This window comes from Myotis yumanensis, unplaced genomic scaffold (assembly GCF_028538775.1).
Source record: "Myotis yumanensis isolate MYYU_CA2020_CCGP unplaced genomic scaffold, mMyoYum1.0.hap1 SCAF_5, whole genome shotgun sequence".
NCBI classification, from domain to species: Eukaryota; Metazoa; Chordata; class Mammalia; order Chiroptera; family Vespertilionidae; genus Myotis; species Myotis yumanensis.
The window spans coordinates 93,381,913-93,406,047 of record NW_027223756.1 but is presented as its reverse complement, the minus strand read 5'-3'; the positions used below and the strand labels follow the sequence as shown (position 1 = coordinate 93,406,047).

General features: G+C 56.4%; 1 protein-coding gene across 2 annotated transcripts in view; it reads left to right on the top strand.

Annotated features, from left to right (window-relative positions):
- GFRA2 (GDNF family receptor alpha 2) overlaps positions 1-24,135 on the top strand; it is an 86,731-nt gene that overhangs the window by 5,054 nt on the left and 57,542 nt on the right. For both annotated transcript variants that reach the window (XM_070416542.1, XM_070416541.1), the window contains 2 exons: positions 1,246-1,560; positions 7,411-7,494. In XM_070416542.1, the coding sequence (XP_070272643.1) occupies positions 1,246-1,560; positions 7,411-7,494 (399 nt within the window). The remainder of the gene's footprint in view (positions 1-1,245; positions 1,561-7,410; positions 7,495-24,135) is intronic.

Sequence of the window (24,135 nt, the reverse complement as noted above, 5' to 3'; positions counted from 1 at the left end):
CTTTTTCTGGAGCAGGATCTGGAGTGAGGGGCTTGGAGAGGACAGGGAGACCAGCAGGATGTCTGTGATAGATGGAACCATGTTAGGAGCTTGGTTTTGAAGGTCCCTGCCCTTCACCTCTGAATCTTCTTCCCTGACTCCCTCTCTCCCAAGGACTGTGGGTGTGGACCCTCTGGGCTGTGGACAGAAGCGGGGCCTCAGCTTCCTGCCTGTTCACTTTTGGAGAAGCTGGGCTCCATGTGTGAGATGAGGGCCGAGGAGGGACACACTTCCCCTTTTGCAATTGGCTGATCATTTGGGTTTTTGGAAAGAAAGGAAAGACGGGGGAGAGGGTTTCAGAGGAAGGTGGGAGGAGAGAAAAAGAAATAGGAGAGAGAGAGGGGAAATGATTTGCGTCGAGCATTTTTTGGGAGGGGCTGGGGCTTAGATTGTCCTGGGGAGGCACCATTTCGGGTCTTGGCAGCTGTGAAGGGGCCTGGGCGAGTGGAGGCTGGGCCGGGAAGGGGTAGCTCTTTCCTCGGACGCACCTCAGAGCACAGGATCAGGCCTGTCTCCCATTCTCTTTCTTTCTAAAATGCTTTTTTTTTTTTTTTAAATTTTCAATTACAGAATTCAGAATGAATAAGCTAGGGGTCCAAGAAGCCTTTTCAGCCTGTGTGTGACCTTCAGTTGTCATCTCCCTTCTCTGGGCCTCAGTTTCCCCAGGGTAAAATCTGGGGTCTGGACTCTGTGATGTCAGAGGTCCTAACAGGCTATGAAAGTTAAATTGCTTTCTGCTGCTTACACGGCGTAACCAGTGCTGTGGTGGGCCTCTGGCTGGAACTGAAGCTGACAGGAGGCCTGGGGGTTACGAATGTGATCCCCCTCTGCTCACCCCAGCCGGCCCTGCAGCCCCAGCTCTCTGCTGAGGCTCTTACATTGGCCTTCTGGCATGGGCCTTGCTCGAAGGCCTTCTGGCTAGCCCAATGCTGAGGGTGACAGGGTGGAGCCAGCTGAGGATCTGATAGAGCCAGGGCAGAGCGCAGCTGCGTTCTCCATGGGGTTTGAGGAGGAATGTTGGTGTCTTAGGACCAGGAGCCCCTCCTCTGACCTGCTCTGTCGGGAGGTGGCACTGAGTGGGCCTTGATGTGCTCTGGAGTAAACGGGTGTGATTTCCAGAGGGGCCTGACCGACCCTCAGCCCTGCGTCTTGTGTGGGAGACTGTGGTGGCCTCACTCATGCTTGTCTTCCCTCCCCACCACCCAGACGAGACCCTCCGCTCTTTGGCCAGCCCTTCCTCCCTGCAGGGCCCCGAGCTGCACGGCTGGCGCCCCCCAGTGGACTGTGTCCGGGCCAATGAGCTGTGTGCCGCTGAATCCAACTGCAGCTCCCGCTACCGCACGCTTCGGCAGTGCCTGGCGGGCAGGGACCGCAACACCATGCTGGCCAACAAGGAGTGCCAGGCGGCCCTGGAGGTCCTGCAGGAGAGCCCGCTGTATGACTGCCGCTGCAAGCGGGGCATGAAGAAGGAGCTGCAGTGCCTGCAGATCTACTGGAGCATCCACCTGGGGCTGACCGAGGGTAAGTCGGGGGGGTGGCGGTGGTGATGAGGGGTGTGGGGGCCCAGGTTCAGGGGCAGGACGGGGTAATGGAGTGAACTGGCCAGCTCCTTAGCCCTCCTCGCTGGGGGAAACAAGAACCCAGAAGTAGCCTCCTGGCTGGGAGCTGAGGAGGAGAGAAGGCAGGGTGGTGGGAGGAGAACAAGGCTGGAGCAGGGGTGAAGGAACGGGGAACACACCAGCGACAGAAGGACCTATGACTGTGTGAAGGGGTCACAGGAAAAGGTGAGGTAAGAGTCCCAGGCAATGGAGAAGTGAGAACAGGATAGAGAGACGGACCGGGACCAGCCCTGTGCTTGCAGACCTGAGCTGCCAGCACACCAGCTCCTGCCACTCCCGCTGCCTGGACACCCAGTGCGGGCTGCCCCTTCCCGCTCTTCCTGCTCCCAGGAGGCCCATCTTCAGTGGCTCCTGACCCCGTGGCTGGCCTAGGCACCTTCTGCAGGGCTTGGAGCAGTGTGAGGGCAGCAGGTCCATATTCCTCGGTAGGCCTGCCCCCAAGTCCCCAGGTAGAACCTGTAAACCCCCCCCCCCCCGCCCTCCCACCCCCGCCCCCTGCCAAAGACTACCTCCCCCATGTCCTCCCCTTGCAGACTGAAGTGAGGCGATTTGCATATATTGTAGGAGGGTGGCCACCTGGGTCAGCCACCTGGGTCAGACGTTCATTTATTAACTCAACAACTGTGTACTGAGAGTTTACCACCAGGTAGGTGTTGTGGAAAGAGTAGGGAACAAGCTGGGGCAGCCTCTGCCTTCGTGGAGCTCATAGTCGGGGGGTGCAGACAAGTGAGGGCTTTCCGTCATTTGGGGGTGTGAGTGCTGTGGGGAGCACTGGGCGCTGTGGGAGCACTGAGGAGGGGCAGCTAACTCCTTGCCACAAAATCTTGAGAGCCTTCCTGGAGGAGGCAGCCTCGCAGCTGAGACTAAAGAGTGAGCTGCAGTTACAGAATGAAGAGCTATGGGGAGAGTGTGGGAGGTGCAGGGAGGGCTGAGCAAAGGCGGCGTGGGAGGGAGCGGAACCGCTTATGGACCCACAGGTGACAGTATGCAGAGGGGCCGCGGGAAGTGGGTGGGGTGAGGAGAGGTGGAGGGTACCGTTCTGCTGGGCAGCAGGGCGCCTGGGCAGTGTTGGTGAGACCATCCTTGCGCTCCGCTTCAGGGATCCTCATGTGTTTTCATGAAGAGCGCAGACTGAGAGCCTGGAAGGCGCCGTGTGACACAGGCCCGGGATCATGGTGGCCGAACGAGGACAGGGCAGGAAAGGAGGAGCTAAGAGCGGTTCAGGAGGTAGAACCCACAGGGGTTGGTGAAGGGAGCGAAGAGTCAAGGAGGCCGCCCAGTTTCTGTCTTGGGAGACTGGTGGGTGGGGGGTCTGGTGGCAAGAAGCAGCAAAGGTGTTAAGTGGGGGGAGGGCAGGGAGATGATGAGTATTTGGGGGCATGTGCCTCTCCTTGGCCATGCCCTGCGGACAGCTGGGTGTGCAGGGCCGGAGCTCAGGTGGCAGAGATTTTGGAATCGCCATCAGCCTGTAGGTGGGAACCGGGCCAAGGGAGTGGGTGCCATCTCCATGCGAGGACCAGCAGCATGTAAAGATGTGCAGGGAAGGAGGGGGCCAGCGAAGGTGACGGAGGAGGAGGCTAGGGGAGAGGTGAGGGGCAGCAGAAGACCAGGGAAGAGCTTGCTCTCGGAAGGAGGAGTGCGCCAACCCCCAGCACGTTAGGTCCAGCAGAAGAGGGTGCGACAGGGTCCTGGGGCCCTGGGGCCCTGGGGCCCTGGGGTGAGCTTCTTAGGTGGCTGCAGGGAGCAGAAGCCTGGTTAGGGGGTGAGTGGGAGCTGGGGGGTTACAGACGATATATGTGGACAGCAGCTCCTAGAATCTTGGTGTGAAGAGGAGAGAAGAACAAAGGATGACATATTTTTTAAGAAGCAAGAAGGCTGGGCAGTTTAAATTCTAAGGCAGGACAGTGTGATGGAGATGCTGAAGTGAAGGGGAGAGGGGTCCTCTGTGGACAGTGCCTGGGAGAGGGGAGGGGCGGGTCCAAGGCCCGGGAGGGGTTATCCTTAGGTCAGAGGAGCAATCCCACCTCCAGGTGCTGGAGGGAAGGAGGAAACAGATCAGGTGTGGAGGCCAGATAGCGAGGGGTTCCTGACCAGTGGCCAAGATAGTTCAACTCTGCCCCGAATATAGCAGTAAGCTGTACATATAATTATTAATAGCACCACCACCGTTAATAACAGAGTGATTCCTCGTGAAGCAGGTGGCCATTCCTCCCATTTCTAGCAGTGGGGCCCACGCACTGTGAGCCAGGAGCTGCCTGTGCCCAGGTGACTCTAGTGCACAGAAGACCAAGGTCCCTGATTCAGTGAGCTGGGTCCTTCAGTGTCTTGTTTTATTTCCAGCAGCCTTCCATTTCAACCCCAGGGAGATTGGCAGCAGGTCGGTGGGGGCTGCAGAATGCACGGGGGAGGGGACAGAACTGCCAGCAGAAGAGCCAGGTGGGCTGCCCGAGACCTTCCCAGTGAGGGGCTCCCTCTGGGGCCTTCTGATTGGAGTTGGGCCCCGAGGTGTCTGGAGGTAACAATAAGCTTTCCGTATGTTTATGCTGCGGACTGCCCTGTGGTCTGCCAGGTCCTTTTGACCCAGGAATGTCTGGCTGGAGACAGCTCGCTTCCAAATCTTGAGCTGCTGTTGGTTTATTTACTCAACGAACATCTGTTAAGCCCCTACTGTGTGCTTCAGAGGGTGACAGAAGCCACAGTCAGTCCCTATGCCTGGTCCCTATGCCAGCCAGCCAGCATAAGGGCTGGGAGACCCTTCCCCTGGGCCCCATGCTTATCTCATTCCTCAGAACCCAGTCCCTTCCAGCACCCCCCACCCCCCAGGATTCTACAATCTCCTCCCCCTGGGTCTTAGAACCCAGAGGTAGTTTCTGCTAAGAGCTGAGCATGGGAAGCCTGGAGGCCTTTTAAGGGCAGGTACTGTTCCTGTGAGTTAGAGGATCTGTGTGATAGTTAATTATTCATGGTGCGAGGGAAGTGGCCCCCTGAGCACCTCCTCCCTGTTCTTAATAACATTGAGTAACCTGGCTTGGTCCCTGGGGTGGGTGGGTGGATGGGGAGAGGAGAGGCCTGCGCAGGTTTGGACTTTGGTTCTTGTCTTCTCCTTGGCCCCAGCTGGGGGTGAGAGTTCCCTGGGGGTCCCTCCTACTCCCTCTGCCTGAGGCCCAGGTCCTCAGCCAGCCAGGGGTGGTGGCAGGAATGTGGCCTCTACTGAGCTCCTAGAGCGGGGGTGGGGAACCTCTTTCCTGCCAAGGGCCATTTGGGTATTTATAACATCATTTGCAGGCCATGCAAAATTATCAGCTTACACATTAGCCTGCTATATTTGGTCAAACATTTAATCAACTCACCCCTAAGGCCTTGGTGAGTTGGTTGAATGTTTAAAACCAGGGCCAGACCAAATGGTTTCTTGGGTCTTATACGGCCCCTGTGCCGGACGTTCCCCACCCCTGTCTAGAGAGTTCCAACAGCAAGGGATATTCAGCCCCACAACCATTTTGGTGGGGAAGCTGATGTGCAGGGAGGAGAGGTGGTACCCAGGGCACACAGCAAGCTAGAGGAGGGGCAGGCCTGACTCCTTATCCAGCCCCTTTCCAGTGCCCTGGGAGGTCCTGTGGCCTTGGGCCTGTCCTCCCTTCCACCACCACCACCGCCGCCACTGCCACCACTGCTGGTATTTACAGGGCAGAACTGTTGCTGTTGGACGCCTTGCCCTTTTCAAAGGTGACAATGAAGTTCAGGGCCACCCTGGTCCTTCAGACGTGAGCATCAGAGACCTCTTCCAGGTCCTCCCAGGTCATGCACACGGAGGCACAACCAGCCCCCTTTTCTGGAGTCTGCAGTATAGCAGACCGAATGTCCTGATTTGGCTTCGGTCTGGCTGCCAGGGATGCTCAAGTAGCCAGGCCTTGGGTTTCCACCGGTGAATTCTGTTGCCCTGAGAAGAATGGACTCCTCCCAGCCAGTCCTGGGAATAGGCCGTCCCTCACCGCCCCCTCCCGCCCCCCCCCCCCCCCCCCTCACACACACCCTCCCAGCCAATCATCTGGCTGAGCTGTTCCCAGGTGTGGTGCTGCACCCCATGCAGCAGTGAAGGACAGGCCCTGCTCTGGGGGAGCAGGCCAGCTGGCGGGAGACGGATCCTGTTTAAGAACAGCTTGGTTTCAATAACACTTTATTTTTGGAGACAGCATTCATAATGATTAAATACTTGGACCCTGTCACCAACTGCTTGGGTTTGAAGTTTGACTCTGCCACTTACCAGCTGTGTGGCCTTGGGCAAGTTACTTAACAGCTCTGTGCCCCTGTTCCTTATCAGTAAAATAGGGAGACGGATGGTGCCTACCCCATAGATAAATTTAAGAGGATTGAATGAGTTAGTACATCCACTTTCAGTAGGATTGGCCCGTGGAAAGCACAGGATAACATTAACGTCATTTTTATTACAAAATACTTCCTAAGCTCTTACGTTATTTGGCCTCAACAACTAGCGCTGGCTGGCAACCCTCCCACAGGGAGTTTCTCCAGGGCTGGTGGGTAGGGTGGAGGCCCCAGGGGGAAGGTGGGGCGGGAGACAGGCCTGAAGGGACAAGTAACAGTTTGGGTGTTGCAGGGCCTGAGGGGTGCTCCCATGAGGTAAAGTGAAGGGTGGGGCCATTTCTCTGGGGGAATGCACTTCCCCTGTTGTCTGCGGTGGGTCCCCTTTGGTGGGTCCCCTTTTCTGGGGTCGCAGTACAGCAGACAGGAGGCTTTGTTCTGCGTACCAGCAGGAGGCTGGTTACGCCTCCAGTCCTAACCTCAGGCTGACCTCATGGGCTGGCTGACTGAGCCCCTCACCGAGGATTCCCACTCTGGATGGCAGGCACCTTCCTGCAGGAGGCTCCCATGGATGCCGCCCACATGGGGTCCCCTTAGGAAGGAGGAGCCTGTCCATAGCCCAGGGCCCTGGGTGGGTGGGAGCTCACTGTGTGAGGCTGTGGGTCATCACTATCTCCCTGCCTCTCCACACACACGAATGGCCCAAGTGATTATTCATTGATTTCTTCTCACGTAATGTCTCAAGAGGATATTTCCTTCCCGTCAAGGCGGTGGCAGAGTGGGGGGAGGGGGAGTCTGATGACGTGGTCGGGGGTCTCTAGGGCAGCCCTGTGCCACTTATCTCCTGTCACTCCCTTGCCTTGCCTTTCGCTGAGCTTCTAACGCACCCGAAGGTCTGAGAAGCCAGCAGGTGGTGGGCAGATATGTAGGGAGTCGAGGAGGGGGTCAGGCCAAGAGGAGCTGGGGTCAGGCCTCCATTCAGCAGACCTTGGGCCCTCCAGCCAGATTCTCCCGGCGTCATGGTGGAAAGCAGAGGTGCGATGGGAGAGGACGCTGGTGGGAGGGCTGGGAGATGGCAGGCCAGCTGCTGCCATGAGGAGCTGTGTGATCGCAGGCAGGTTGCTTCACCTCTCTGGGCCACCTCCACGCCCTGCCTTGTGAAATGAGGACGTCATACTGAATGGTGGGACCTGGCCTTCCCCAGGCTGTTACAGTTCCACCTCCCCAGGCCTTCTTTCCAGAGCATTCAGCAGTCCTTAGAGGAGGGCAGGTCATGCTGGGGCACGAGAGAGAGTTAGACAGTCTGACCTGCTCTGGGGGACGTCCACTCCAGCTGGAGGAGATAACTCGTCCCTGTGACACTCCAACTCTTCACTCAGGACCTCCCCTTCGCTTTTGGAGGGGCCCCTGGGCCTGACGATGTTCTCTTTTCCAGGGGAGGAGTTTTATGAGGCCTCGCCCTACGAGCAGGTGACCTCCCGCCTCTCCGACATCTTCAGGCTCGCGTCCATCTTCTCAGGTAAGTGGGCTGGTGCTGGGGCCTCCCGGTTCTCGTCTGGTCCAGGTGCGGCAGGTGGAGCCCTGGGCTGGCTCAGGGTCCTGGCCTGTAGCGCCAGCAAGCCCCTGATCGGCTCTGAACATCAGATAGATCCTCATCTGTCAAAGGAGGCAGCACGCCCGCCCTGGGTTCTGCATGGAGTAAAGCGTTTATGGGAACTGCCTTGCTCGAGCCGGCCAGGCAGCAGGCCTCCAATATGAAACCTGCTGTCACTCTCCTCTTTGTCACCTGTCTTGCCCGATGGGTCCCTCTTGCAGTTCCTCTGCTCTTCTGTTCTAGTTGTTCAAGCTCTTTGTGCCTCAGTCTCCTCAGCTGTGCAATGGGGAGCATACTACCTTGGAGATGGCTGCGAGGTCTGAAGGAGCCAGTGGTTGTTGAGGGCTCAGCGTGCTGCTGGGTGAGCCTTCAGGAAGCGTGGGCTGTGGTTGTTGGTGTTCATGTCACTGCTGTCCATTCTGCTGTGGGATCCCCCCCACCCGCAGGGCTCCGCTCCTTGCACCCCACTGAGGGGCCTCTGAGGAAGGGCTCTGAGCCCCAGGGCGGGAGAAGGACCAGGTTAAACTCCAGCTTTGCTCCCACATAGTGAGCTCCCACCCACTCAGGTCCACGTGTAGGAACCTGATACGCTTTCTGGTCCTTTCTTCCTGACCTTGTTGTTCCTTCTGCCATTTGGGGGCCCCGTGGGCCCAGGGCAGTCTGCCCCTGCTTGGGCACCGGGGGGTGGCTTCCTGTCTTGGAGCTGCTCTGTGGGGCTGGGGTCAGCTCTCCTGGAGTCACCTGGTGCTAGAAGGTGGCAGGGTGGGCTTGTTCCCTGGGATCCTGTGCCTGGGCCCCTGTTTTCCAGCTGGTTTCGAGGCAGGATTTGAAGCCTTCTGGGGTGTCCTTGCTCTAAGCCAGGATTCCTCACCAGCACCACTGCTGGTACTTGGGCCTGGGTAGATCTTGTGGGAGGAACCCACCCTGTGCATTTAGGATGTTGAGCAGCGTCCCTGGCCTCTGCCAAGGGATGACAGTAGCACCCCCTCCCCAAGGGTGACAACCCCAAATATTCTCCAGAATGGCCTGGGACACATTTGCTGCCAGTTGAGAAGCAGTGCTCTAAACTGTGACACAAAAGGCCTGTGAGCCCCCAAGCCCTTCCGAATGGAGAATTCTCTAGGACAATGCTGCTCAAACATTTCCCCATTATTACCCCCTAAGGAGAAAAATTAATCCTCTCTAACTGGGGAAATACTCAGTCTGCTTGGGCTGCTATAACAGAATAGCATAGACTGAGCGGCTTAAACAATATGAATGTATTATCTTACAGCGCTGGAGGCTGTAAGGTCAAGATCAAGGTTGGGCAGGGCTTGGTTTCTGGTGAGAGCTCTCTCTCTGACTTGCGATGGCCACCTTCTCACTGTGTCCTCACAGGGTCGGGTGGGATAGGAGAGTAGTTGGGGGTGAGTGGGGGAGGGGGGGGGCGGAGAGAGAGAAATCTCTTGTTATAAGGCCACAGTCCTCTCAGATTAGAACCCCACCCTTATAACCTCATTCAACCTTAACTACCTCCTAAAAGCCTTCTCTCCAAGCACAGTCACATTGCGGGGGGTGGGGGGGGGGGGGGTGGGGGGGTGTCACTGCTCTTTGAGGGGCACAGTTTAGTCCATAGCAAGTGCCAAGAAATAAAGTGTTGTCAGACAGGGTTGAGTTCTGGAGGGCCACAAACCACTGTAATGTCTATTTTGTTTTTGCCAAACCAGGAACCAATTTTTGTTTCCTTGAGGGTGACATCACCCTCTCCTGTTGAGAGCACATGTTTCAGGGATTGAGACGGGACATTATGCATGTGCCTGGTGAGAGAAACCCTGGACACCTGTGAGAAGGAAGGCACTGGCCAAAGGGTGACCATTTGGACATGCCCCAGGGCCTGGTGGTGGCGAATGGCATGGAGGCTGCAAAGATGGTCTGTGCGTTGAGCTCCCTGGCTGGGCTTCACCATCAAAGCCCCCAGTGGGGTAAGAGCAGAGGTGTGGGGCTCGGCAGCTTGTCGTCTGGCTTGCCTGCGGGCACTGTGGTCAGGCTATAGGCCTTGCCCATCCGACAGGGCTGCCCTGGGTGAGGGGTTGACTGAGGTCTCTCCCAGCACACATTCTGCTTCTTACACTTTCTGGTTCGTTCTGGGTAGAAATCCACCCTGGACCACTCCTGTGAGACAGTGCTCGGGGGCACAGATGCAGGTGGAAGATGTCGTTGGCATGTGGATGCTCTGGTGGGGATGCCCTGGCGGCTCTGGCGTACCCCTTCCCCACCCTACAGTAGCTCAGGTACCAGCTGAGTTCTGCACGTGGGTGGGAGCCACTGGGTCTAACTCCAGCAAAGAAGCAGCTTTGGCTTACTCCCTGAGGGTTGAAGGTCAGACGCCCTCATTTCAGTCCGGCCCCTGCTGCTCCCCGGGCTCACATTAAGTATCTTCTTAGCAGAAAATCTTTACGTAATGGACTTGACACTCTGTGGGACAAGGATGTTGACAAGATAAATGAGGAAATGACTAGGTCTGCAGCTCAATGAATCAGTTGCCTTCACCCGCTGCCCTGGATGCCTGGGCCCCGGGGACCGCTCCCCGCAGTGAGGGAAGGCTTCAGGGTTTGGAACAGCTCCCTCCTCATCACCCCCGGGGACTCTGCTCCACCCACTGCAGCCCCAGAGCTGGTGCATGGGCAGCTCTGTGTGGGGCGACTTGGGTGCATCGCTGGGTGAGGAGGCCCTGGCCTGGCCAGCCAGAAACCAAGTGGGCCGTGGTGGGCTCAGCAGAGAGGAGGCTGGGTGGAGAGCAGGGAGGCCCAGGGTCCAGGGCATTCCCTGCCACAAGTCAGTGGAAGGGCTTGGGCAGGTCACTTCTGCTCCAGACCTTGCATTTTCTTTCTGAAGAAAGGAGGCGTGAACTTAAAGTAGTGCTCCCCAACCTTTCCCCATCGGGGTGCTCAGACCATGGCAGTATTGTTGACACACTCGGATGAGCAGAGCAGCTCGGAGCTCAGCGATTGCAAGCCCCTGCCAGGCTGCCCTGCCAGCAGAGGGGTCTGTATCTGGGGCACACATGTCACCTGCCTGTAGCTCGCTGGTGGGGAGGCCTGGCCTGGCGATCCAAGATGTTGCACGGATGCTTTGGGACGATTAGGCTGCTGCATTAGGGCTGTGGGGAGCCCCTCCCACTTCCACACATGTGCAGTTGGCTGTATGCTGCCCTTTGTCTTGGTGGCTCTCCTCCAGGCCCCACTGCCCCCCGCTGGGGCCTCAGGGACTGTGAGAAGGATGCTGCTGTAGCCTCTTCATTGTCTGAGAATTCAGGGCCCTGGTGCAGAGCATCCTGGGATGTGTGTTCTCCTTATCTTTCGCCTTCTCTCTCTGATGGGCTTCTTGGAAAGTCCTACTGGGATTCTGTTGGCAAAGAAAGCTGCCAGGATTACCCAACCCTCTCTGATGCCGGAGGCCCTGGGGGCAGGGCTAGCCCTCCCCCCTCCCTGCCCAGGGCAGACACAGGCCTTGGGCTCAGTGGCTGGATCCGGGATTCCTGGTGTCCAGTGAGTCCCAAGTCCAAGGCCAGGGGAAGAGCAGTCTGGCTCCACCCTGAACCAGGTGACAGTGATGTTGGGGGCATCCCGTGTCCTGCCCCAGCCTTGTAGATGGGCAAGGAGATTCCATGGAGGAGGACCGAGGTCTGTCCTCTTTCTAGCAACTCAAACTGCCCTTGGAAACATGAGCTGGAGTGTTTAGTGCACCTGGTGCGTGGGAGGAATGTGTGGGCCTCGAGCCACACCGTGCTGGGTCTGAATCCTGCCTCCTCTGCTGAGGGCTGTGTGACCGTGGCCTCGCTGTGGCCGTTCAGAGCTGTATGGCCTCTGTTTGTCCAATGGGAGTGTGGCACCTGCTCACAGGGTAGGTAAGGAGGATTCTATGAGAATGGATGCAGGGAGAGGGACGGCGAGTCATCCTCTCTCTGCTGAGGATGTTCAAGGCTGGGTGCCTTCTGGAGGGGACGCAGGGGCGGAGGAGCTGAAGTTGGGAGTCCCTCTGTCCCCGAGCATCTGTGACCTTGGGGATACCGGGTCCCAGCTGGTTTCACCTGGGAGGCAGGAGAGGCTGGAATAAGGTGGAGAGGAGAGAAAGGCTTCTTCGGGAAAGAAGAGGTTGTCCAGGCAGAGAGAAGTCATGGAGGGGGAGGGGCCATGTGGAGAGGGAGGGGAGCAGAGATGCCCTGTCCACCTGGAGGGAGGCCTTCCAGGTGAGGACGAAGGGCCTGGGCAGGCCAGGCAGTGGTTTTCCTCCCAGCCACGGCCATGCCTAAGGGACAGGAGAAGTGACAGGAGTGGCCAGCTGGGCGGTCAGCAGGCCCTGCCTCCGCATCCTTGGTGAGGGGCGGGGCCTCCAGCGTGGCATGCGAGCATTTCTGGATGCTTGGGCACGGAGCATGTTTATGCAAATACGTCCTTCCCTTTCTGTAGCTGGGAGGGAGCTCAGAGATCACCTAGGCTGACCCCTGCCCCTGACAGAAAAGGAAACTGAGGCCCCGAGAGAAGGTACAGACAGAGATGGAGGTTCAAATCCTGGCTCTGCCCTGCCCAGCATTACCTGCACAGGTGTCTCACCTTGAAGCCCCTTGTCCTCTTGTAGGTAGGACAGCCTGCCCTCCAGGGTTTTGTGAGGCTGAGGGAGTACTCAGGGGGGTGCTGGCCGGTGCCTGGCACACTGCACTGAACTGCCCCCATGAAGGCCCCCTGCTGAGGGATCTCCCAGGCGGAAGGCAGGCAGGGCAGGGCCGGCCTGGAACGCAGCATTTGGGGAACAAATGCTTGGTGATGTGCGGCTCCCTCCCACCTGTGAGAGTGCCGGATGGGGCTGCAGTGGGAGGCCCTTGGGTGATTTTCGGGAGACAGTGGGACTCCAGGGCTCCCGCTGAGCTGCTGTGGCCTCTGTTGGTCCATTGTGACTGGGACACATGAGGCAGGCGAGAGGCCGGGCTCAGGCCCTCTTCTGGGCTAGAGGAGGAAGAGATGGACGGTGTCCGCCTCAGTTGGCCTGCGAGCCTCCGGAGCGGTCCAGCTTGCTTGGGTGGAGCCAGAAGGGGCCCAGAGATGTTTTTGTTGGAGGCTCTGGTGGCTCCCTTTTCCGGGCTCAGGACAGGAGGGAGCCTACCCTGTCACGAAGCCCCGTAGACGGCCCCTGAGAGGCGACCACCACCTGCCCGTGTTGCCTCAGCGCCTTCCCCTGCATCACGGTGCTTGCTCTCGCTGTGGGGACATGTGGGACTGCGGTGTCGGTCTCTGTGTCAGTGCTGTGCCCGACGGCAGCTCCCTGGGGCATCCTGGAATAGTGGTGGGCATGGACCCCGAGGCCCGCTGCCCTAGCTGTGAATCCTGGCCTGGCCCTCCCAGCTGGGTGACCCCAGGGTGGGTCACGACCCCTCTGCATTTCACTTGCTCACCTGTGAAATGGAGCAGTTCGGCCTGCCCTGCAAGGGTCGGCGACGGCATGTGCCCAGCTCCTCACAGGGTGCTGGGGCACAGGGCCACGGAGACGGCAGCCATGGTGGCGTCGGGGGCTGCTGAGAGCCAGTGGTTTAGTGTGAGGGGTCACAGCTGCACAGGAGAGGTGACGAGGAGGCCAAGCAAGTCTGGGGTGTCCTGTGAGTGCTCATCCCAGGAGCAGCTGAGGTTAGAGGGCGGTCCCTGGCTAGGTGCTCCCCTGGGAGAGGCGGGGCCGGGCCGTGTCTGGAGGTCCATGTTTTGTGCAGTAAATGGTGAGTGCTCAGGGAAGTCCACAGAGGACACAGCTTTAAAATGAGCCAGGCCCTGTCCTCACTGTCCAACGGGGCTGGCAAGCACCCACTTAGACACCCACTAGGTGGTTTATTGGTGGTGGTGGCGTAGACAAAAGACTGCCCCAGGAGTCCAGGGGGCGCTGCAATGGCCGGTGGCCGGGAAAGCCCGGAAAATCCTGGGAGAAGAAGAGTGGGGCCTGGGCATGACGTCCCTGCGGGACCATGGCTGGGAGGCCTGGGCAAGCTGGGTGTGGAAGGAACCGCATCTCTGAACCTCGTGGGCTCAGGACACTGAAGAGAGACCCTGGTGGCCTCTCTGGGGCTCCTGCCCAGGACTTACCCAGAGGACAGAGCTCGGCGACTGCTTGACTAGAGCTGCCCTGGGTGGGGCAGGGCCTCAGTACCCATTAAGGTCCCCTCAGTGGCCCTCGCAGGGGCGGGTGGGGAAGGACTGAGTCCAGCTCAGCTCTGCTGGATGCCTAGGTGCCCTCCCTTCCCTGGCTCCCCGAGGGGTGTCTGGGCCTCTGAGCCCCCCGCCCTCCTGCCTTGGGTGGCTGAGCGGATCGTGAGTGAAGGCTCCCTGGTTCGGTAGGTTCAGTAGGTTGGCTGGTGAGTCTGGGAGACCCTGCTGAGGCAGCCCCTGAGGAGGTGGGGGCTGGGGATGGAGGGCAGGGAGGAAGTGAAGGAATGGCAGCCTCCCCGGCTGCCCCTGGCACCGCGGCTCCGAGATAAAGTGCTTATCCGCAGGTTGTCTCCCTGAGCCGAATGCAGAAGCGTGTTATTTAAATTTCAAAATCACATTCTTCTCCTTACAGCTGTCAGAGGCTCTGAGCATCACCGAAAATTGGGCTTTAGCTGCAGCTCCGTCACTTCTTACACCTCCCCTTCCAGGGAAGTCGTCTGATGGCCAAGGGGAGGGCGTGGGGTGGGGAGAGGACTCTGGGGACAAGGAGAAGCGAGGTGTCCGGTGGATGGGCCAGGGGACCGGGACTCTCGCCCTGCTGGTCAGCAGTCAGGAAGGAGTGGGAGGAGGCCAGCTTCCCCATCAAGGGGTGCCAAGGCTCTGGGAGCTGGGGAAGTCTGCAGTCCCCCCTTCATGCCCTGCCCCCCCCTCCCATCAATGGCGGGACCTCAGCTCCTGTCAGTGTCTAGAGGAATTTGCTCCCACTGAGGTGTGGGCAGGTGTTGGTGAGTCCATGTCTGGTTGCCTTTGTGTATAAGGAAGAAATTGCTATGAAAAAAAAAAGGGAGAGAAAAAAGTTTAACTCCAAACACGGCTTTTTAATGGTAGAACCTCAGGTTTCATCGTTGGCATGAAGTTTTAGGGGGGAGGTATTTTTCGGTACCTTCATCAGCACCTTCCAGGACACCTGCTTGCTGGCTCCCCTGCGGGATACAGGACAGGCTGTGTTGCGGGGTGGGTGCTCGGAGCTGGGCCTTCCCGCTCCGTGGAGCGCCTGGCGTGGCTCTGCAGGTCCTTCCCCCAAGTGTTTCCCTGGCTTAGCCTCGAGCTGCATTCACCTTGTTTTGTCCGATAGAAGGAGGGCTTATTTCAGAGCCCTGGGAACACCCCTCCCTGCCACAACCCCAGGGGTGGGCAGCACGGACTGTGTCTGAGAGAGTCAGTGTTTGTATGTGTGTGTAGTGTGTAGGTGGGGAGTATAGTGTGTTTGGTACATGCTTTGGTAGTGTGTGTGGTGGTGTGGGGTGGTGTGTGTGTGTGTGTGTGTGTGTGGTTTTGTATGTGTCTATGGCAGCGGTTCTCAACCTGTGGGTCGCACGACCCTTTCACAGGGGTCGCCTAAGACCATCGGAAAACACATATATAATTACATATTGTTTTTGTGATTAATCACTATGCTTTAATTATGTTCAATTTGTAATAATGAAATTGGGGGTCACCACAACATGAGGAACTGTATTAAAGGGTCGCGGAGTTAGGAAGGTTGAGAACCACTGGTCTATGGGATGGTGTGTGTATGTGGTGTATGGCGGGTGGGGGGTGTTTGTGGTTTTGTGTGTGTGTGTTGGGGTGCTGGTGTGTGTGTGTGAATTGGTGTGTGTGTGTGGTATCTGTGGTTTTGTGTATGTGCGTTATGTATGTGGGGTGATGTGTATGTGCGTTATGTATGTGGGGTGATGTGTATATGTATGTGATATGGGGTATGGTATGTGTATTGGGTGTGTGTGTGTGTGTGTGTGTGTGAGAGAGAGAGAGAGAGACACTATGTCCCCAGGTTTTCACTCTGTCCCTTGAGTGCCACGTGCTGACCTAGGTGCTGAGGATACATCCGTGAACAAGACAGAGGAGTCTTGTTCTCATGGAGCTTAGGCTTGATTCGCCGGAGACAGAGAAAAGCAGAAAACAACACACATGTACATAGTGATGAAAGCTAAACAGAGAAATAAGATCAGGTGATGAGACAGAGGTGGTGGGTGCTCCTGATTGGGAATGTCAACATATGCCTCCCAGCCATGGGGAGGTCCGGGGACTGCAGAGGGAGCAGCCTGGGGTGGAGGGTAGGACTTCAGGCTGGGGCCCAGGGAATGAGACGCAGGCCATGGTTTGGGAGGTGGGCACAGAGGCGGGCAGGGGCCGGCCCGTGGATCCTGAGCCAGATGCTGCAGGCGAGTGGCGGAGTTTGGATTTCACTCTAAGAGTGATGAGAGCCCCTAGGAGGGTGTAGACACTCGAGTAGCACAGTGCGATTTACGAATTTGAAAAGATTACACTTGCACCATGGAGAGTGGATCATGGGGCCGAGGGGCATGGCAAGATGGGAAGTGGGAGAGCAGTTAGAGGCTGTTGCAGGGGCCACATCCCAGGACAGCAGGGATGGAGAGGATGCTCGGATCTGGGCCTGTTGTAGGGCAGAGTTGAGAGAAGGTGGGCTGGAGCTCAGGATAACTCTGATCACTTAGGCTTGAGCAACAATGACACTGCAGTATATGTCCTAGATGGAGAAGACCAGAGAAGGAATAGGTTGGGGTGAGCAGAAATCCAGTTCTTTTTTGGCCACGTTGGAGTTGAGATGTTAGTTAGCCCTCCACCCGGAAATGCCAAGTAGACAGTTGGCATAAGCTGAGTGCTGAGGGGAGGTCAGATTGAGGTGTAGATTGAGAGTCGTTAGATATCAATGGTGTTTGGAACTGTGCAACCATGAGGTCACCCAGAGAGTGTGGAGAGAGAGAGAGAGGGAGGCTGGGGCTGTCCATGCAATGGAGGCCAAGACTAGGGCCAGTGAGTAAGGGGAAACCAAGTTAAGGGAGCGGGGACGGGGGGGGCGGGGAGTGGCCAAGAGAAGCACGGTTTCCAGACAGAGGAGGGGTCAGCTGTGTCGGTGTAGCCCCTGAGGTCAAGTCGGAGAAGTTTAGAGAAGTGACCATTGGGTTCGGCACCATGGTGGTCACAGATGACCTTGCCTGGAGTACCCCTTAGTGGGGTGCTGGGTTGGAAGCTTGGTCTGTGTGGGATGGAGGAGAGGAGGGGAGGTGAGAGGGTAAAAACAGCAGCCGCAGAAGGCTCTTTGGAATTCCTCTGTGAAGGGGACAGTGCAGCAGGAGGCTGTGGGTCACAGGGGGGCCTTGCTTTTGCGGTGTGTTCTGAGATGGGCAATGAAGGTGGCTGTGGATGCTTTGGGAATGATCCCTGGAGTGGGAGAAGCTGAAGGCCAGGGAGAAGAGGGGTAATTTCAGGAGTGATGTCCTAGAGAAGGCGGAGAGAGGGGACCCAGAGCATGTGGGGCAGGGGCCCTTCTGCCTGGAAACCGAGGGGGCAGGACAGAGGACGGGGAGCCACTGGGAAGGGGAGGGAAGGGGACGGCAAGCCAGGTGTGAGGCCATTCCCAGGGCAGGCAGGGGGTGGTGAGGTCGGCAGTGACAGTCCCAAGGAGGAGTTAGTTGGTGGACTAGTGGCAGGAACCCCACAGAGGAAAAACGGCACAGAGATAGCGGTGGGGAGAAAACACGCCATGAGGTGCCCCGTGGCCACTGCTTTTAAACTCAGTATGCTAAATGACCGGCCACCAAGTTTATTGATTTACCAAAATTGGTTATTTTAAAAGCTTTTAGAAATTTACATTGAATGGTTTTCAGGGCTTCTAAAGATTTTTGCAAGTGGTCTTCATAGCTGTATTTTAAGGTATAATTGAGGTTTCGGGGTCATAATTGATGTAGATGTCTAATGGCATGAAAAATATATTCATTACCAGTAAACAAAATTAGTTTATGATTGGTGCCTCCAGTGCTATGTCCATTCACACAAATAAAAATGGTGGATGAGCCCTAGCCGGTTGGGCCCGCGGACTGAAGGGTCCTGGGTTCGATTCTTGGTTGCAGGCTTGATCCCCGGCCCTGGTCGGGGTGCCTGAGGGAGACAACCAATCGATGTGTCTCTATCATATCAATGTTTCTCCCTCTCTGTCTCTCCCTCTCCCTTCTACTCTCTCTAGAAGTTAATGGAAAAATATCCCTGGGTGAGGATTAACAACAAAAAAATGTGGATGAAGGAATTAGTATCACATCAATATGAAATGCCTCAATTTTGGTTTTGAATACAAAATTAAAGCTGATATACCATTGTGGGGATTGGTGTGAAAGTGCTTAAAATCCTAAATATTAAAAAACTAACCATCCAAACTGTATTTAAAAGGATATAGAGCCCTCCAAAGTGGGTGAAGAAGTCCCTTCAAATGTGAAATAATGAAATTTTAATCGGCAAAAACACAAAATAAGATGAATATGCTTTTTGAAGAATTAGTGAAAGAATTCTGACAAGTGGTTAAAATGTGACAAAATGTAAAATGATATTAAAAGGTAATTGATTTTTTCCCCAATTGATTTTCAATGAATTTGCCATTCATCACATTGACCTTTGGTGGGTTGGCCTGCTTCCAAAATGCCCTGGAGGGTGGGGGGTGGCTCGGGCTGTGTGGGGCTGGAGGGGAGGGGAACGTTTAAGGGGGAGTCCAGGATCTAAGGGAGCCTGGACTGCACCCTGGTCGAGCAGGGATCCCTGTGCCTGGAGTGAGGACAGAGGCCTGGCAGGCCAGGCGTGCTGGGGAAGCTGCGGCTCCGCTTCGTGCCCCGGCTCCTGGTGAGAAAGGCCCCCTCCCCACTCTCTTAGGCTTCCTGGATGAGCAGAGGGAGCTCGGAAGACCGCCTCTTGCTCACCTGTGGGGGGACTGGGACTTTTATCTTTTGGGGTGTGGTATGGGAGGCTAGAGCAACAGGCACATGGGGCCGGCCTCTGCTAGCAGGGCCATGAGAAAACCAAGAGATGGAGGGGAGGGTCTTACGGCCAGGACTCTTGCTCTTAAACAGCATTTGTGGCGCACGTGATATGGGCTGGAAACCACATGAGCATTTTTAAAAAATATATTTTTATTGATTTCAGAGAGGAAGGTAGAGAGAGAGAGAGATAGAAACATCAGTGATGAGAGAATCATTGATTGGTTGCCTCCTGCATGCCCCCTACTGGGGATCAAGCCCACAACCCAGGCATGTGCCCTTGATTGGAATCGAACCTGGAACCCTTCAGTCTGCAGGCTGACACTCTATCCACTGAGCCAGACCAGCTAGGGCCATGTGAGCATTTTTGCTTACACCTTCCAGTGTAGTCTTTAGCGTGGTCCTGAGGGTAGGCCGGGCAGGTGTTGTATCCCCATTTTGCAGATGAGGAAAACAAGCTCAGAGGTTGCACACCTGTGCATGCTCGCTTGGCCTGTGGTGGTCTGCCTCCCAGGCCACTGCTGGGCCAGAGTCCCTGCTCCTAATCACAAGCCCAGCCCGGAGCAGGCAGAGGGATGCCTGTGAGGCAGGGAGGGAGCCTCAGGCCTGGGGAGGGTGTCCAGCGTCACTTGATTATACTGTCACCTGCACTAGAATGGAAGCATAGGCAGTTCTCTTCATTTCTCCAGCGGGCTTCACGCATAGTGGGTGCTGAGGAAGTAAACGAATCCTGAGGGAGGGCTGGGCATGGATGCACCCTGAGGGCAGGAGGTGGGCAGGCGGGCCCTTGCTCTTCCTCCCGCCTCCTGCCTTCCCTCCAGCCCTATTAGCGTCTGGTCACTCTGCACCTCATTGTTGAATGCTCACCTTTATGACCCCCATTATCTGGACTCAGTTGACTGTCCTCCTTTTTGAAGCTCTTGCCTTGGCTTTCATGACACTGGGGTCTCCAGATTTCCACCAACTCATGCTCCACACCTTCCCGTTCCCACCAAGTGGTGGCCCCTGGAGCTCTGTCCTGCCTCCCCCTCTCCCCCCATTTAGTTCTGTAGCTTTAAATAGCTTCTAGTCAGTGAGGCTCGGCCGATGTCTGTAGCTCAGACGCCTCCTGAACACCAGACTCTGTCCTTCTGCCTTTTCCACATCTTCACTGAGACAGCGAATGGGTGTCTCAAACTTAAGTCAACACAGAAATATCCATTTAGTTTTCCCTCCTTCTTCCCAAATCTTCCTGTTTCACAAAATGATTCCATCATCCTGGTGCCCAGACCAAAACCTTGAGTTCTCTCTCTCTTCTCATTCAGCAGCTAACCTACCTGTTTGGCTTTATCTCTAAATACAGGGTGCGGCAAAAGTAGGTTTGAAGCTGTTCGTATGGAAAATAATACAATAATCCTATGTAATAAAAGGTTAATATGCAAATAGACCAAACAGTGGAATGACTGGTTGCTATGATGTGCACTGACCACCAGGGGGAAGACGCTCGATGCAGGAGCTGCCCCCTGATGGTCAGTGCATTCCCACAGGGGGAGCGCTGCTCAGCCAGAAGCCCTGAGCCAGGCTCACAGCTGGCGAGTGCAGTGGTGGTGGTGGGAGCCTCTTCCACCTCCACGGCAACGCTAAGGATGTCCGACTGCTGGCTTAGGCCTGCTCCCCGGGGACTGAGCCTAAGCTGTCAGTTGGACATCCCTCTGAAGACTCCCAGACTGGACTGCGAGAAGGCACAGGCCAGGCTGAGGGATCCCCCTGCCTGCACGAATTTCATGCACCAGGCCTCTAGTTAATAAATAATGACAAGACAAGAATAAACTCTGTGTCTTGAATACTCACAACTGTAAATGTACTTTTGCTCCACCCTGTGCATACAGAATGGGCTCATTTTTGCCCTCTCTGCAGCCACCACATCTCTAAGCTACCACCATCTTCCACCTGCTACTGCAGCAGTCCTTAGCTGGCTTCCTCTTCAGACCAGACCCCTCTTGTGTCCTTAGTCTTCCATGTGTCCACAAGCAGATGCCCCTCCTTAGAACCCTCCAGGAACTTTGCATCTTAGAGTAACTTCTGAAGTTCTTATCCCACCCTGCAGTTCCCACGTGATCTGCCTGACTGTCCCTTCTCTTCTCTTTGCTTCATTCGGGAAGCTCCAGCCGCCTTACCCTTCCTTCTGCCTGTGAACATGCCAAGCTCCTGGCTCTCTCAGGACCTTTGACGGGCTATTCCTGTTGCTTGGGGTTTTCCTACCTTGGATGTTTTGCACGTTTCACCCCTGTCCATCATTCTGTCTCAACTTGGATGTCACCTCCGAGGACAGGCCCTCCCTCATCCTGCCAGTCATTGTTTTCTGAATTCCCTTATTTTATTTTCTTCATCGCACTTATCACACTGTAAATCGCCTTATTAATTTGTTATGTGTTCGCTACCAGTTTCTTCTCATGGGAATGAAAGTTCCTGGAGAGCGGGGCTCTGTCGTTGTAGCTTGCAGCTGGATTTCTAGGGCACGTAGTTAGTAGATGAAAATATTTGCTGACTGACAGCTGTTTGTTTGACTGGCTGCTAATCGACAGGGATTTGGGTGCTGTGTCCGGAGGCGGGTGTGGTGTGAGCTCTGCCTGTATGTGTGTGCTGCTGTGTGGATATGGGCTGTTTTGCCCATATCCTAAGCCAGCAGTCGGACATCCAGGGCCAGGCTGGACCTTCTTTCAGCCTGCTCATAGGAAAAGGGGTGGGACAATGAGCTTTCTCCCTGCAGCTGGCAGAGTCTTGTGTGTGTGTGTGTGTGTGTGTGTGTGTGTGTGTGTAGGGGAAGGTGGGTGGGCAGGGGAGTCACAAAATGTAGGAGACCATATAGTTTGAGGTGAGGACATGAGGCCCAGAGAGGGTCAGGCCTGTCAGGGTTTCACAAGCTGGGCCCAGGTCTCTGACTCCCACTTTCATGGAAAGAGCTGCCGAGCATGGCTCAGGAGCCCAGGGTGGGCCTGGGCCTGGGCATTGCAGCTGGGCACGGGATTAGGGGCGAGGGACCAGGCTGGCAGGTGGCTGGAAGGCCGGAAGGGGAGCTGACACACCCGGCCCCACTGGCTTGGAAGTGTCTCCGATACCGTTCCTGCTCCTATTGTGGTTGGAAAGTCTACCTTGATCACCCTTCTAGGTCGCCCCCAGGGGCAGGCTCTGCCACACAGGCCACACACCGCCTTCTTCAGAGGGTGACTTGGTAAATCGTGTGCTGGGCGGGGTGTGCATGTTTGGGGAGCAGGCCATGGGCAGCTCGGCCTCTCCTCTAAGTCACCAGTTCTCCAGTTTTGGAGGGTGAGCTCAGAACTGGGGGGAGCTTGGGAAATCCAGGGTCCTGGCCTCCAGCCATGGAGCTCCCAACACAGTGAGCTGGGAGGGGTGTGGGGGGGGGTGTGCATCCGTGTGTGAGAGGCAGGTCACAATGCACCAGAGTTTAAGAGCCTTAACTGTAGGTCAGTCAGTTCCTTTCTAGTGCACGTGCACTGATGCCAGGATGGGCTCTGAGCATGAGAATACATATATGTGTTTGAATAGCAATGTATCGGAACACATATTAGAAAAATTCAGAACTAATGTAGATCTTATCATTTAGGACAAATCCAGGTGGGTATTGAAACATTTAAAAAGTGAGTCAATTGAAGAAATTTAAACATTTCACTTAACTTAAGGAGTAAGGGATTTAAAGGAGAATGTGGCCAAACTGAACAGGCGATACCTGGGGGACCAGGGCTCGCTATGTATCCAAGGAAAATGTCGGATATTCAGTTTAAAGTTCTAGGGACAGATGGTTATTGGCTCAGGGCAGCACCTCGGGAGGGAAGCAGGGAGGTGGGCGAGGCTTGCTGGGGGGTGGGCAGCCCCTCTGTTGGTGGTTGTCTGCCCCCCCCCCCCCTCACCTAGGGAGGGGAATGGAGGGGATGAAGAAGCTAGAATGAGTCCCCAGGGGCTGGAGCTGGTAGGTTTTGGAAAGTGCCAGGTGTGGTTAAGTCCCGCCTCATTCTCCTGGGGCAGCTGTCAGTCACCATTTACTCCTTGGCTGAGTCTGCCCATCTGGCTGCTGTCAGCGGGCCTGGGACACCCACGTGGGGAGGAGTGGGAAGGAGCCGGAGGGTGGGTCTGCCAAGGCCTGGGAAGAGGTAGTAGCTCCGAGTCCTGCAACTTCCTGTGTGGCCTCACCTCTCTGTGGGAGAGTGTGTGTGTGTGTGTGTGTGTGTGGCGAGGGGTGGGGGGTGGCTAGCAGGGCCTCCATCCTGCTTTTTGGACATTCCAGTTTAGGGGCTGGGCCCACGCTGGGCGAGGCTGGTGTCGGGAATCCAGCCCCTTCTCCTTGCTCCCCCGTGGGGCCTCTCGTAGAGGAGAACAAGCCTTCTGGACCCGAGGGCGCCTCAGTGTGGGTGGAGGCAGCGGTGGGCTGGGAGGGCTGCGGGTCGGCCCGCCCGCCCCACACGTGCCTCCTCACAAGGACAGCGGACCCAAGGCCAACTCCTGGCCTCTCCCCACGTGAGTGGGAGCCCTGTTCTCGGGCCCACTCACCCCCTGGACCCGCTCCGGTTGGATCAGAAGGGACATCTTCCTGGTAACTAGGCAATTACGGTTACTATTGCCCCCTTTGTTTGTTTCTTGTATTTTTTTTTCTAGGAAATTTACCAAGTTTTGGCCCAGGGGTTTACATCTGCCAGCCCGTAGCAAAAGCTGACACTATTCAAGCTCCAAATGGAAGCCACGAGGCTATAATTACACCGGCATTAGCTCAGCAACACGCTGAGAGGAGCGGAACGGAGCACCTGGGGGACCTGGAAGTGGCAGAGGCCCTAAATTAGCTGCTGTTCCGTTTGTGGTTGTCGCCCTGCCCCTCTCTGGGGCCTCTTTCTGTCCTCGCTCTCCTCCACCTTGGCCCAGGCTGCCTCGCTCTTCCCTTCTGCCGGTCTGAACGGGAAGGAACCCCCTGGCGGGTCAGGGGGACCCTCCCTGAGAGGCCAGGCCTCCAGAGCGGCCTTTGTGTAGACAGGCACCCTTGGTCCTTGCCTGGCGGGGGCAGAATGGTTTGGCAGCAGCTCAGGGAACTGCTAGGGGGGCCCCATGCCCCACGTGACTGGAAAGCCATTGCTCAGCTTCCAGAGTCCTCTCTGGTGGTTCCTCCTTCAGTCTCCACCTCCAGGCGCTGAGTGCTGTCAGCTCCCTCTATCTGGGACCCCTTCCCTCTCTCTTTCCTCCCTCTGACTCATCCCGCAGGTTTCAGCAGGGATGCCACTGCTTCTCTGACCCTGGTCTGGGCAGGATGCTTTCCTCTCTGACTTCCTCCGCCCACGGCCTGTTCCTCTGTCTCCATCTGTGTCTCTGGGGAAATGCCAGCACATAGTAGGCCCTCAATAAGGATTTGTTAATCGAATGAGTAGGAAAACAAACCTTGATTCCCTTCCTGCCTTAATTCTTCTTTTGTTTTGACAAGAAGAGAGGGAGTTTGCTCTGTCTGCCTTTACAGGGCTGCTGGCGGTGAGGCAGGGTGTGTGGGTGATGGCTCGTCTTCACCGACTGACCCTGACTTTCTCTTCTGAGCCCTC